This window comes from Ascaphus truei, chromosome 4, assembly GCF_040206685.1.
Source record: "Ascaphus truei isolate aAscTru1 chromosome 4, aAscTru1.hap1, whole genome shotgun sequence".
NCBI classification, from domain to species: domain Eukaryota; kingdom Metazoa; phylum Chordata; class Amphibia; order Anura; family Ascaphidae; genus Ascaphus; species Ascaphus truei.
The window spans coordinates 272,028,791-272,042,143 of NC_134486.1; the positions used below are offsets into that span (position 1 = coordinate 272,028,791).

The window sequence follows — 13,353 nt, forward strand, 5'->3', positions numbered from 1 at the left end:
ATATCCTATGTGTTTAAATGTCCCGGTCCTGTGATGCGGGAGATTTAAACGCACAGGAGATACCAGCACCCCATAACGGGGTCTGTAACTCGGGAAGCAAGGGGTCCCCCGGGGCTGAAATCAATGCGGTTCAGCTCAGGAGACCCCTGCTCCCACACACTAGTATTCGAATTTAAATAAAAACAGCTTAATTACGTTAGCGGGTAGCCGCTAAGTCAATGAATGGTTTAACCTGAGTACCCTGTATATTAGGGGCAGAGGGGGTGGATGAAGGGGGTAGTTGCCCCAGGCTGGGCGGTTAGGCCTGCCGGGAAGGTTGCGTATGGAATTAACCCTTCACTAATGAAGGGGTTAACCACTCCCTCTACCCATCCGAGAGGCCTAACCACCCACCCTTGGGGCAACTACCCCCTTCACCCAAAGACTCCCGATGACATTATCGGGGCTACTAGAATAGCGAGATCTTATCAAAATGGCACTCTTTTGCTTTTTTTAGCTTTTCGCTATGTTTGAGCAGGAGTGGGACCACTCAGGAAAATGCACTTCAGAACGATTTTGGCAAGTTATCAAAGCTTTCTGAATAGCAAACTGGCCAAATCGTTGGGGAACTGCTCAAAATGGTCGATGAATTAGTTATCAAACTTACTAGAATGAGGCCCATAAGGTAATTTATTAAGCGGTTGTAGCCCTTTTTGTGAACGCCTGCAATAAGGAACTACTGTGGTGCATGTACCTGTGTCCTCAGGAGCTCTGAGCCTCCGCTATTTGGGAGCCTGGGGTCATACCTTTATTAATCGCGGTGCAGCGCCTCCACTTGCCCAGGATCCCCATGATAGAGATTATACCCTGAGCAAGAACATCACAACAGCATTATGCAACAGCAACCTTTTATATATCATGCATAAAGAACAAATGATCTGCTTAATAAACATATAACATTACACACACACACCGTGGCTCGGCCACACCTTATTAGGGATAATGTCCTGTACATAGGTGGCTCTGCCACTCTCCATAGGAGTATGTCTTATAACCAGTATAGGTATGGTACCATAGGATTTGCACAGTTGGCCCAATTAGTTAGTGGGAGGCGGGATCAGCGCCTGGTGACCGGTGTAGGTGCACTTATAAACAATGATACCTTCCGGTCACTGCGATGACCATCACACTCCACGCAGGGTCCTAGCGTTGCTCCAGCCTTTCGCCGTCACTCCTTGCTGCAGCGCCGTCTGTATCCAATCCAAGATGGCGGCCGCAGCTCCGCAGCCAAATCACACTAATGGGAAATGTCCCTACCAACTAAGGCCGTCCTTATAAAACAGCACCCTACGATGACAGGGGAATACTCCTCGGGCCGGGGGGAATACCTTTCACCTAAGCGGACGGGTCACTGACCCTCCGCTCGCGCACACGAGGTTCCGCCAACCTCCTCCTTCACCTCCCTCTCTGCTCTGACCCACCGCCCACACGCATCCTGTTCCTCTATCTAGAGTCTCGCACCCGATTGGTCCTCAGCCTCAGCTGCCTCTCTCACAGTTCGGAGTTCAGAGTTCAACCCCCAAAGTCTCTACAGATTGGTTGCCCTTCGCGCGCTTCTCTCGCACATGCGCAGCCTAACTTGTACACAGTGACCTTGCTGACAAAAGAACAATATGGTGCTTCCTTTGTGAATGACAGCGCGGAACCTATATATATATGCACATCCTTACATTCTCCCCTCTCCAGAATCCAACGTCCCCGCTGGACTACCTAAACCACATATATATATATCTATTTACACGACACTTCTCCCTTAAATCAGGTTACACATATCATTGAGCAGCACTACCATAGATTGCATTCTATGCCGAGCCCACTGCTGAGCCTCATAATGGGGTGCCCCAAATTGGTCATATGCCATTCGCATGGGAGGCTGACTGGTTCTTTGACTTCGCCGGGGTTGATTCTCCTCTGCTTCCTCTGCAGAGTGTCCAGTCTCAACTGGTATTTCCATCTCTACCCTGGAGGGGTTATCAGCCTTAGTACAGTCTCTCTGGGGTGTGAAACAGGGACTTTGTGGATCTAGGGACTGACTCACTGGAGTCAAATGGTCAATGTTCGGGCCAAGAGGCTCTTTACCCGTAGCTCCTTCGGGAGATGCCCCCGCGGCCGGAAGGCCCCTTTGAGAGGTTCCTTCCATCGGATCCTCAGAGGTGGCTAATTCTACAGTCTCTAAGCCATCCTCTAGGATCCCAACTCCTCCATCAATTGGTGTAGCAGGTAGTTCCAACTCGTCGTTCCCTACTTGAGGTATGGGAAGTAGATGATTCCTTTGCCACACTTTTACGCGGCCTTCAGAGTCCTTTATCCGATACACGGGAAGGCCAGGCATTTGTGACTCCACTTCGTACACACCTTCCCGCCACCGGTCCGCCAATTTATGTTTCCCCGGAACACCTAAGTTGCGTAAGAGGACCGCATCTCCGGGGTGAATTTCCTTGTGACGTACTTTGTGATCGTAGCGCCTTTTATTTCCCGCATTCAATTGCGCTGTCGTTCGTTCAGCCAATTTATAAGCCAGCTGTAAACTGTCCCTTAGCCGCTGCACATATCGAAAATGCGTTCGGTTGTCTACCCATCGGTAGATATCCGCAAGCGTACATCCACCGGTAACCGGGCTTCTCTTCCGAACATCAAAAAATACGGAGTGTACCCTGTGGACTCATGTCGGGTACAATTATACGCATGTACCAATGCCTCGACGTGTTTACTCCACTCCGTCTTTTGCGGGCTCGTCAAAGTTCCTAGCATATCTAACAAAGTGCGATTGAACCGCTCGGGCAAAGCATCCCCTTCGGGGTGGTACGGGGTAGTACGCGACTTGGCAATGTTCAGTAGTGTGAGCAACTCCCGTATCAGTGTACTCTCAAAATCTCTGCCCTGGTCAGAGTGAAGACGATTGGGTAACCCATAGTGAATGAAATATTTCTCCCACAGTACTCGGGCCACCGTTACGGCCTTCTGGTCTTTCGTAGGGAACGCTTGGGCGTACCTAGTGTAGTGGTCAGTGATCACGAGAACATTACTAACGCCCCGACTGTCGGGCTCGATACAGAGAAAATCCATACACACCAAATCCATGGGGCCCGAGCTTTTCAGGTGTGCCATGGGCGCTGCCCTGGTGGGCAGTGTCTTCCTCTGTAAACAGCGATTACACCTCCGACAATGCTGCTCCACAGACTCCCTCATTCTTGGCCAATAGAACCTATCCTGTAGTAGCCCAAATGTTTTGTCAATGCCCAGGTGTCCATGGTCATCGTGAAGGGCCCGGAGGACTAGGGTTCTCAAGCGTTCCGGCAAAAACAGCTGACGCCGATCGGGATGGTTATGATAGGGAATCACCCGATATAACAAACAATTGTCCATTTCGAACTTCCCAAACTCATTTGACAAGAGTTTCACCAAGTCTTTGGGGGCGCGCTTCAGTATAGAAGGGTTATCTTGTTGTACCGCTTGACGGGCTAGCTCCACTATGGGGTCTTGAGTTTGATAATGCACTAGATCCCTCCACGAGATGATATTATCTTCAGTGATATTCATCCCTTCTTGACCTTGATATGCCCGAGGAATGGCCCGTGAATGACATCCCAACGAATCAGCAACCCGTAATTCCGAGAAGGCTACTTGGTCGTCGACTACCGCAGCCACGGAGCAGAGGGCACGAATCCCGGGACCCGGTATCTCTTCCCAGACTTCCTCATCAGGGGTGGACTGAAGGCCAGGTCGACGAGACAGGGCGTCGGCCCCTATGTTGGTGGGTCCCGGTTTGTATTTGAGACTGAAACTATAGTTGGCCAGGGCGGCCAACCAACGGTGTCCCGTGGCATCCAATTTGGCGGATGTATTTATATAGGTCATGGGGTTATTGTCCGTGCGTACTTCGAACTGTACCCCATACAGATAGTCATGCAGCTTGTCCACCACAGCCCATTTTAGAGCCAAGAATTCCAGTTTATGGACCGGATAGTTCTGTTTGCTAGGGGTCAAGCTTCGGCTCGCATAGGCCACCGGACGTAGCCCGGTCTCATACTTCTGATGCAAAACCGCCCCTAATCCGCTAAGGCTAGCATCGACATGTAGAACATAGTCTCTTTCGGGGTCCGCGTAGGCCAAGACGGGGGCCTGAGTGAGGCTGGCCTTTAAGTTCTTGAATGCCTGTTCACATTCTGGAGTCCATGTCTTCCCAAAGGGTGTCTGCGACGAGATTCCTTTCTTTCCGGTTTCTCCCGGATATCCTTTTAGAAGATCATTCAGTCGCTTGGCCTTGCTGGAATAGCTCTCAACGAACCGCCGATAATAACCACAAAACCCCAAGAAGGACCGCAACTCTTGAACATTTTGAGGTCTGGGCCAATTCACCACCGCCTCTATCTTCCCTGGGTCGGTGGATACCCCATCAGCCGATACAATATGACCCAAATACGTCACAGAGGACCGACAGAATTTGCATTTGTCCAGTGACAGTTTTAGACCCTCTCCCTGAAGTCTATCCAGCACCTTCATCAGCCTCTCGGAGTGCTCCTCTAGAGTCCGCCCGAACACGATAATGTCGTCCAAGTATACTAAGCACTCTCGCGGGTTAAGGTCCCCGAGGGTTTTTTCCATTAGTCTCTGGAACGTGGCCGGGGCACCGCAGATCCCTTGCGGCATGCGGGTAAATTGGTAAAACCCTAATGGACAGATGAAGGCCGTTTTTTCTTGGTCTTCCTGGCCCATGGGCACTTGATAATATCCGGACCTGAGGTCGAGCACACTGAACCATTTGCTCCCCGTCAGAGCATTCAGGAGATCCTCGATTCGGGGCAGTGTGTACTGATCGGGAATAGTACGGGTATTCAGAGTCCTGTAATCCACACATAGACGGACCGTCCCGTTCTTCTTGCGGACTACCACAATGGGTGAGGCGTAAGGGCTCCGAGATTCCTGCACGATGCCAGCCGTTTTCATCTCGTCGATTAATCCCCTCACTTCGTCCACATCCCTGGGGGCAAGCCGGCGGGAGCGCTCCCGGAAGGGGGTAGCGTCGCTCATTCGGATGGTATGGTGGGCGCTGCGACTGCAACCCACGTCCATATCACCAGTGGAGAACACACCCCTTCGGTCGTGTAACTCGTTCTGCAGACTCTTCCTCCATTCATCCGGAAGTGCCGAGTCGCCGAAGTCAAACTCTAACACTGACTCGACGGTAGTAGATGAGCCCCTAGATGGTCCCGTCGAAACCTTCTCTTCGGGAGTTACTGGGTATATCCTTCCCAGCGTCTGCCGCCGGTCAATAGTCAGTGGGTACGGGGATATATTCTGCACGTACACCCCAGTGCGCCTCGGAATCTTCCCGGGCCATTCCTTGATAGAGGCCAATACTTTGTAGCCCCAACGTTGTTCGTCCGGGGCCACACTTTCCACGGTGAAGAGTTGATCCCCCCACCGTCGTCGGGGGTAACGGCAAGCGGCGACCATCATTCGTCCTTCCCCCGGGGGAATTTGAGTCAGTCCCCGTTCTTGGCTGTAAAGGACGCCATACTCTTCCTCAGTTGCAATTCTACCGCAGACCTCTTGGAGGGCGGGACAGGCCGCTAAGGCCAGCAGTGGGGCTTCTCCCGCTTCTTGCAAAAACTGGCGGAATACTGCACGTACAATGTCAGTGTTGGTCCCCAAGATGATTGGGGCGCTGGGGTGGTCCTGAGGTTCGGGGCACACTAAGGCCTCTACTTCCATGGGATGATGTTTACCAGTATTCAGCTGAAGAATATCTAACTGCACCTTCACTACGCCGTCTATGGGGTAATCTTCATGACTCAATCCCCGTAGTCGTAAGGCGTCCGCAGATAACAACGGTAGTTAGTGCAGGTGTTGGTCGTAGAAGGGCCGGTATACGATGGTCACTTGGGATCCCGTATCCAACAATGCGGCGGCATAGATGCCCTCGATGACGACGCGAATAATGGAGGCGGGACCAATTCGGGGGTTCTGAGAGGGCAGTAACGCCTTTTTATCCTCCAGGGGTTGGCACGGCATCGATTGCGCCGGTCGGGACGACGTCCTACGCGAGGTGGGGCAGTGGGCCCGCAAATGCCCCATCTTTCCACATGCGTAACACTGCATTTGGCTAAGGTAAGCCTCGTCTCTCCTGGTTGGGGGACTCCGCCCTGGCTGGGGACGAGGTCTGGGTGTCACCGGGGTAGTGACATCCTCGGGGACTGGATCTCCAGGTTCGGGCACGTCGGCCTTGGGGTCCACTTTCTTGGCTTCCTTACCCCCGAGCGAGGGCTTCTTCCCGGTGGCTAGGTCACGCCCTAACAACACCATTTCGTGCGCTTGGACCCGATCCATTAAATCGTGGAACGACAAGGCTTGTCCGGGCATTATGCAGCTACTGACCCGCACCGACACAGGGTGTAGGGGTAGGAGCCCCCTCAACAGCTGAGTGGTGCGTATCCCGTTGGCTTCCTCCCTTGGCAACACGCCTTTTCTCACCATATTCCAAAGGTCCAGGTGTAGTCGCCTGAGGAAATCGGATACCATCTCCCCTTCCTTCTGTGCTAACGCATGAAATTTTGACATCAAAGTGTGCATGTCCACCGGAGCTCCATACGCCTTTGTCAGGCAGTAGATGAGATCTGCCGCCTCAGCTTCCGGATTGTCATCTCGGTAGTAGTGCACCATGTGGGACGCGGGGGGTCTTAAGCACTCAACGATGCGCTGCCTGCGGACCGCGTCCGTGCAGGTCCATTCAGGCAGTACCTGTTCTGTATGATCCAGCCAGTCCTCTATCCCTACTTCCCCTTGGGGTGTGGGTTTCTCACCGGAGAAGGCCTTCAACATCCTGTACTGGAGCGACTGGGTGGTATTGTGGATAGCGGCGGCTATGGCGGGAAAAGAGGTGTCTCCCGGTAAACTGTCCCCGACTGCAGGGTAAGCGTCCGATCTTGATAAGCTAAGTCGGTTGAGGCCAGCCCGTAGGCCGGACAGGGTGGATGAGGAGCCTAAGCTCAGGGCTGCTGGCCAGCGAGGGTGCAGGCCACGGTCAGGGGATGGGTCGGGCCTCCCGTCGCGGCACCTACGGCGGGTGCATACTCTCTCCGGGGGGTGGAAGTAGCCAGGGGAGCAGGGGTGTCCGCCTGGACTAGGGGGCAGCGCACCCCCGGGGCCTCGGGCAGCAGCAGTATACGGGGCAACGCCTCAGGGCATATGTCTTGTTCAGTGGCATACATGACCCGGCGCCAGGTCTGGTCGCGGTCATAGAAGTGGTCTTGTACTTGGGCATTGTCCAGGAGCGGAAGCTTTCGGACTTGCTCGGTCACGGTGCCTAGCGAGATCGTGGCGGGGACGTGACCCAGCGCGAAAACACGGTTCAAGGGAATCCCGTGCCGTTGGGCCCACTTGCGCACCTCGAGTGCCGAGGGTACCGACATGATGTGGTTGGTTGCACAATGAGACACAAAAAAAAATGTGGGGGAGGGGGGGCACCCCAGGTCTAAGATCTCAGCAGCGCCTCCAAATGTAGCCCTTTTTGTGAACGCCTGCAATAAGGAACTACTGTGGTGCATGTACCTGTGTCCTCAGGAGCTCTGAGCCTCCGCTATTTGGGAGCCTGGGGTCATACCTTTATTAATCGCGGTGCAGCGCCTCCACTTGCCCAGGATCCCCATGATAGAGATTATACCCTGAGCAAGAACATCACAACAGCATTATGCAACAGCAACCTTTTATATATCATGCATAAAGAACAAATGATCTGCTTAATAAACATATAACATTACACACACACACCGTGGCTCGGCCACACCTTATTAGGGATAATGTCCTGTACATAGGTGGCTCTGCCACTCTCCATAGGAGTATGTCTTATAACCAGTATAGGTATGGTACCATAGGATTTGCACAGTTGGCCCAATTAGTTAGTGGGAGGCGGGATCAGCACCTGGTGACCGGTGTAGGTGCACTTATAAACAATGATACCTTCCGGTCACTGCGATGACCATCACACTCCACGCAGGGTCCTAGCGTTGCTCCAGCCTTTCGCCGTCACTCCTTGCTGCAGCGCCGTCTGTATCCAATCCAAGATGGCGGCCGCAGCTCCGCAGCCAAATCACACTAATGGGAAATGTCCCTACCAACTAAGGCCGTCCTTATAAAACAGCACCCTACGATAACAGGGGAATACTCCTCGGGCCGGGGGGAATACCTTTCACCTAAGCGGACAGGTCACTGACCCTCCGCTCACGCACACGAGGTTCCGCCAACCTCCTCCTTCACCTCCCTCTCTGCTCTGACCCACCGCCCACACGCATCCTGTTCCTCTATCTAGAGTCTCGCACCCGATTGGTCCTCAGCCTCAGCTGCCTCTCTCACAGTTCGGAGTTCAGAGTTCAACCCCCAAAGTCTCTACAGATTGGTTGCCCTTCGCGCGCTTCTCTCGCACATGCGCAGCCTAACTTGTACACAGTGACCTTGCTGACAAAAGAACAATATGGTGCTTCCTTTGTGAATGACAGCGCGGAACCTATATATATATGCACATCCTTACACGGTCTTCTGTCATGACACCTGTTGCTTAGTAGTATGGGCCATAGGCTCTTATTCTAGAAAGTCGTTTCTATTGCACTTTATAGAATAAGAGCTTTAGTGCTTTTAAATGAGGGTTGAAATGTAGTGTAGCTAAGGACAGCTGATATCAGAGGGTGATCATTTCCATTTGGAAATTATATTATAATTATAAATGAAAAACAGTGCGCTTTAAACTATTTTGTGGAGATGGAAGTGATTGAAACAAATTATTTTGTATAGAATATTAGAGGGTGAAACCCAGAAAATAGAAGGGGAGTTGCAGCTGGTCAAAAGAGATGGCTCAAACATCAAAAACTAGAAATGGATAGACAAGACAAGCACAAACTCTCATGAGAATAGATTTTAGTGAATAAAAAGTATGGATATACATACAAAAATAAGAAAACTTATAAGCAAGAAGATATAGGAACCCTCAAGTGTCATGAGGTTAGCAGACTCTCACGGACATCACTAGAATAGTGTGGACCTCATAAGGGAATCCACCTAACTGGCGGTGAACAAGCAGGCGCCCAAAATCACTATGGCACTAGATGAGCGTCCGTTCCGGTAGGGAAAGCACCTGCTCCCGCTCTTGAACAAGCAAGCAGTCATGGTGTCATGGCACTGGAGAGAACATAGGCTCTGGTAGGAAAGGCCCCCAATTCATCAGGGAAGTAGCACCTGCTATGAAATGCATTGGATTAGATTGTGCTATTACCATATTGAGCCTCTCTCTTGATTTGCTCTTAATTTGCTCAGTGAACTTTCTTTGTATCTTTCTACTGTATCTGAGACTGTCTGGTTTCTGTGTACTTCGGGGCAGTGATGTCACCCCTGAGCGCTTCTACCACAGCTGCTATACAAACGGAGGTGATTCCAGCGTCACTTGTGCAGCTGACAGGCGTGGGGCGTGTGTGCCTTGGATTGGGAGTGTCTGCCTTCCCTACCGGGCCTATGTTCTGTCCAGTGCCATGACACAGTGACTGATTGCTTGTTCGAGACCGGAGCTGGTGCTTTCCCTATCGGAACGGATGCTCATCTAGTGCCATAGTGATTTTGGACACCTACTCACCTGCTTGATCACCGCCAGTTGGGCAGATTCCCTTATGTGGTCCATAATATTCTAGTGCTGCCCGTGGAAGTCTGGTAACCTTGTGACACTTGTCTATCAATAGTATTATAAATACCTTACAAGAATTCACAGAAATAAGCACTTTTTCTGATACAATGCTGGGATGGACACATTTACAGACAGTTGATTCTTTGGGCCTCTTGTCTTCTGTGTATTATTAGATTTAAAAATATGGGTTGCCTCAATATGATGAATACATGTAAATTAACTGTACTTTTACTAGTTTGGGAAATGTCTACAGTGCAAACACCAAGGGTTTTGTACAAACACCATTTTCTAAATCTTAAGTACAAGTTACCTATATTTAGAGGACAGGGGCCATATTCATAAGAAGACATAAGCAATTTGCTAACAGAGTGAAAAAGAAGCATCAGCCAGGCACTGCTTGTGTATATATAACGTGTCCCTTTCTCTCTGTGTATCTCTCTGTGTCTGTGCGTCTCTCTTACTCTCTTTGGTCTCTCTCTCTCTCTGTGTGTGTGTGTCTCTACATCTCTCTCTGTCTCTCTCTCTCTCTCTCTCTCTCTCTCTCTCTCTCTCTTTCTCTCTCTTTCTCTCTCTTTCTCTCTCTCTGTCTTCTATCTATCTCGGTGTCCTCTCTGTCTCTGTCTCTCTGTATGTGTGTCTTTCGCTGTATGTGTGTGTCTCTGTCTCTTTCTCTCTCTATCTGTCTATCTCTGTCTGTCTCTGTCTCTCTCTGTGTATCTCTATCTGTGTATCTCTCTCTGTGTATCTCTCTCTCAGTCTTTCTATATCTGTGTGGGTCTCTCTCTTTGTATCTCTGTCTTTGAGTTCTAAACATTAGTGGTGCTCTATAAATAAATAAATACATACATACATACATACATACATACATACATACAAAAGTGAAGTGATATGTCTTTTTTTCTGGTCAGTTATTACCCTTCCTTAGTATATTAGTATATTAGATGTCTGTTCTTTTTTGTAATCTAAGTTTGATTTGTCTTGCAGGGCAAATTATGACATCAACATCTAAAGGAATTTTCCGGCCATTTTTAGTTGTCAGCATTGTGTTGATCTGTTTCATGGTGTGTTTGCTGATATATGTCAAGCCAACAAACAACTGGATCTCCAGTCCCATAGAATCAGCTAACTCCGTTCTTAAAATGAAGAGCTTTTTCTCCACTAAAATGGATTATTTCAATGAAACCATCATTCTTATTTGGGTGTGGCCTTTTGGGCAGACCTTTGAACTTAAATCCTGCCAATCTTTGTTTAGTGTCCATAGGTGCCATTTAACTACTGACCGCACACTGTACAATAAATCTCATGCAGTCCTTATCCATCACAGAGACATAAGTTGGGATTTAACTAACTTACCACAGCAGTCCAGGCCATCCTTTCAGAAATGGATTTGGATGAACTTGGAATCACCAACTCATACACCACAAAAAAGTGGTATTGAACATTTGTTCAATCTAACTTTGACATACAGACGTGACTCAGACATTCAAGTGCCTTATGGCTTTATGGTTGTAAGCACAAAACCTTTTGAGTTTGAAGTGCCAAGCAAAGACAAGCTGGTATGCTGGGTGGTAAGTAACTGGAACCCAGAACATGCTAGGGTGAAATATTATAATGAACTCAGTAAATACATTGAAATTCAAACTTATGGTCAAGCTTTTGGAGAGTACTTAAATGACAAAAGTCTGATCCCGACCATCTCAACTTGTAAATTTTACCTTTCTTTTGAAAATTCTATCCACAAAGATTACATAACAGAGAAACTTTACAATGCATTACTTGCTGGATCTGTGCCAATTGTGTTGGGCCCTCCAAGAGAAAACTACGAGAACTACATTCCAGCAGATTCCTTTATTCACGTGGAAGATTTTCTCTCTCCTAGAGATCTATCAGATCATCTTTTAATGCTGAACAAAGATACTGAGAGGTACCTTGGCCACTTTAACTGGAGGAAGCACTTCACAGTGAATATGTCTCACTTCTGGGAGTCACATGCGTGCCTAGCATGTGACCATGTAAAAAGACATCAAGAATACAAGTCTGTCAGCAATCTAGAGAAATGGTTTTGGAATTAAACCTTCACTTTCTTCTTTAGGCACTTTGTGGGAAAAACATTATTTTGGTTACATTAAGATAAAAGTTCTGTGCTTTGTCTCACAGTCTACTGCTCTGTTGGATGCATAATTTACTGTACATTTTGTCAGACATAAAAATCTGTTCTCAGCATCAAAAAACATCAGCTTTCAGTTGTATGACATACTGTATGTAGTCATTTGTGTGCACAGAGAAATATTTGCTTTGAATTTGAATCAATTTTTCATAACATTTTTTAGAATGTTTACTGAATCTAAGTGTTAAATAGGATTTTTTTAAATCCCCATCTTTTCTATGTGATTGTCTAATTGTAAAAGGAAATGAAGATACAAATCATAATATATCAAATGAAAAGAGATGTGTTTTTTTTTATAATTGTGTGTCTAAATGTTTGAATGCAAAACTGGGAACATTTTTAAAGTTGATGTTAAATGTTCAGTGTGAGGGAATGGAAAGAAAGACAAGTTTGGCCAGTCCGGCTTTTTTGGCTGCCCTTCACAATAAAGAACCATTTTCAATGGAACAAAATGTATAGTGTGATGGAATATATTCACCTAAGACTAGCTAAGCCTGCTCCTAATACTTTTTAAGCCATCTGCTAACCCTTAAACTGTTTCACAGTGAGCTTTTATTCTTAGTAGTCTTTCTCTCTGATCTTGTTTGTTACCTGTGTTCAAAAATGTTTGTTTCCGTTCCAATGTTTTAAAAACAGGATGAAGGATCTTTATTTTCTTATAAAGAATTAAGAGCACTGATGTGATACTTGTGTTAATTCAGAAAAATACTTTATATATTTCAACCTTTTTGGGACTCAGTCGTCAATGTTAGAACTGCACGTTGAGGGTCAAATAATATGAATATGATAGAATGATCATGAAGAGTGGAGTCAAGAAATCATCATGCAGGTATATACATTATATATAGTAAAACACATGCATTAAGGATAGCTGTGGACATCAACAATTCTGTGCAGTTTTGTCACCATTTTGCAGTTCAGCATTCTTGTTGTGTACAGCAGCTGAACAACAAAAGACAGGGGAGCCCAATGCTATATATAATTGACAAAACATATATGGCAATAAGTGTAAAGTTAAATACTTCAATAATAATATTATCTTGGTTATTTAGTTAAACCCTTTGGCCAAAGCGTCATAAGCCTGCATACAAGCGTCAAGGTATAACCAAATTTGCAGGTCCTAACACTACACTGTGAATCTTCCCTTTTACCTCTGTATGAGGGGGAACAACCATTGTAGGTCCTGTCCATACAGCAAAATGAAAAAAAACTTCCAACTAATAACCATAATATTATAATTGAAGTATTTAACTTTATACTTTTTAACATATATGTTTTGTCAATTGGATGTAGCATTGGGCTCCCCTGTATTTTGTTGTATACATTTGCCACGCTCAGTAGCACTCATTTTACCACTCATTTTGACACACACACACACACGTTATGGTGAGTAAAAAAAGTGACAAAAACCCTCCACAGCAAAGCATATAGCAAATGGAAATACAACTGTATGCTCATTTGCATGTCTTAGGCAGGTCTG

General features: G+C 47.7%; 1 protein-coding gene across 11 annotated transcripts in view; it reads left to right on the forward strand.

The window, feature by feature from the left end:
* FUT9 (fucosyltransferase 9) overlaps positions 1 to 12,846 on the forward strand; it is a 279,848-nt gene extending 267,002 nt beyond the window's left edge. For 8 of the 11 annotated variants that reach the window (XM_075597483.1, XM_075597485.1, XM_075597479.1 and 5 more), the window contains one exon: positions 10,691 to 12,845. In XM_075597483.1, the coding sequence (XP_075453598.1) occupies positions 10,699 to 11,778 (1,080 nt within the window). In that variant the 5' untranslated portion in view covers positions 10,691 to 10,698 and the 3' untranslated portion in view covers positions 11,779 to 12,845. Of the gene's footprint in view, positions 1 to 10,690 lie in introns of all 11 variants that reach the window. The other 3 variants (XM_075597480.1, XM_075597490.1, XM_075597489.1) reach the window with 1 other exon arrangement.
* Positions 12,847 to 13,353: the final 507 nt, after the last annotated feature.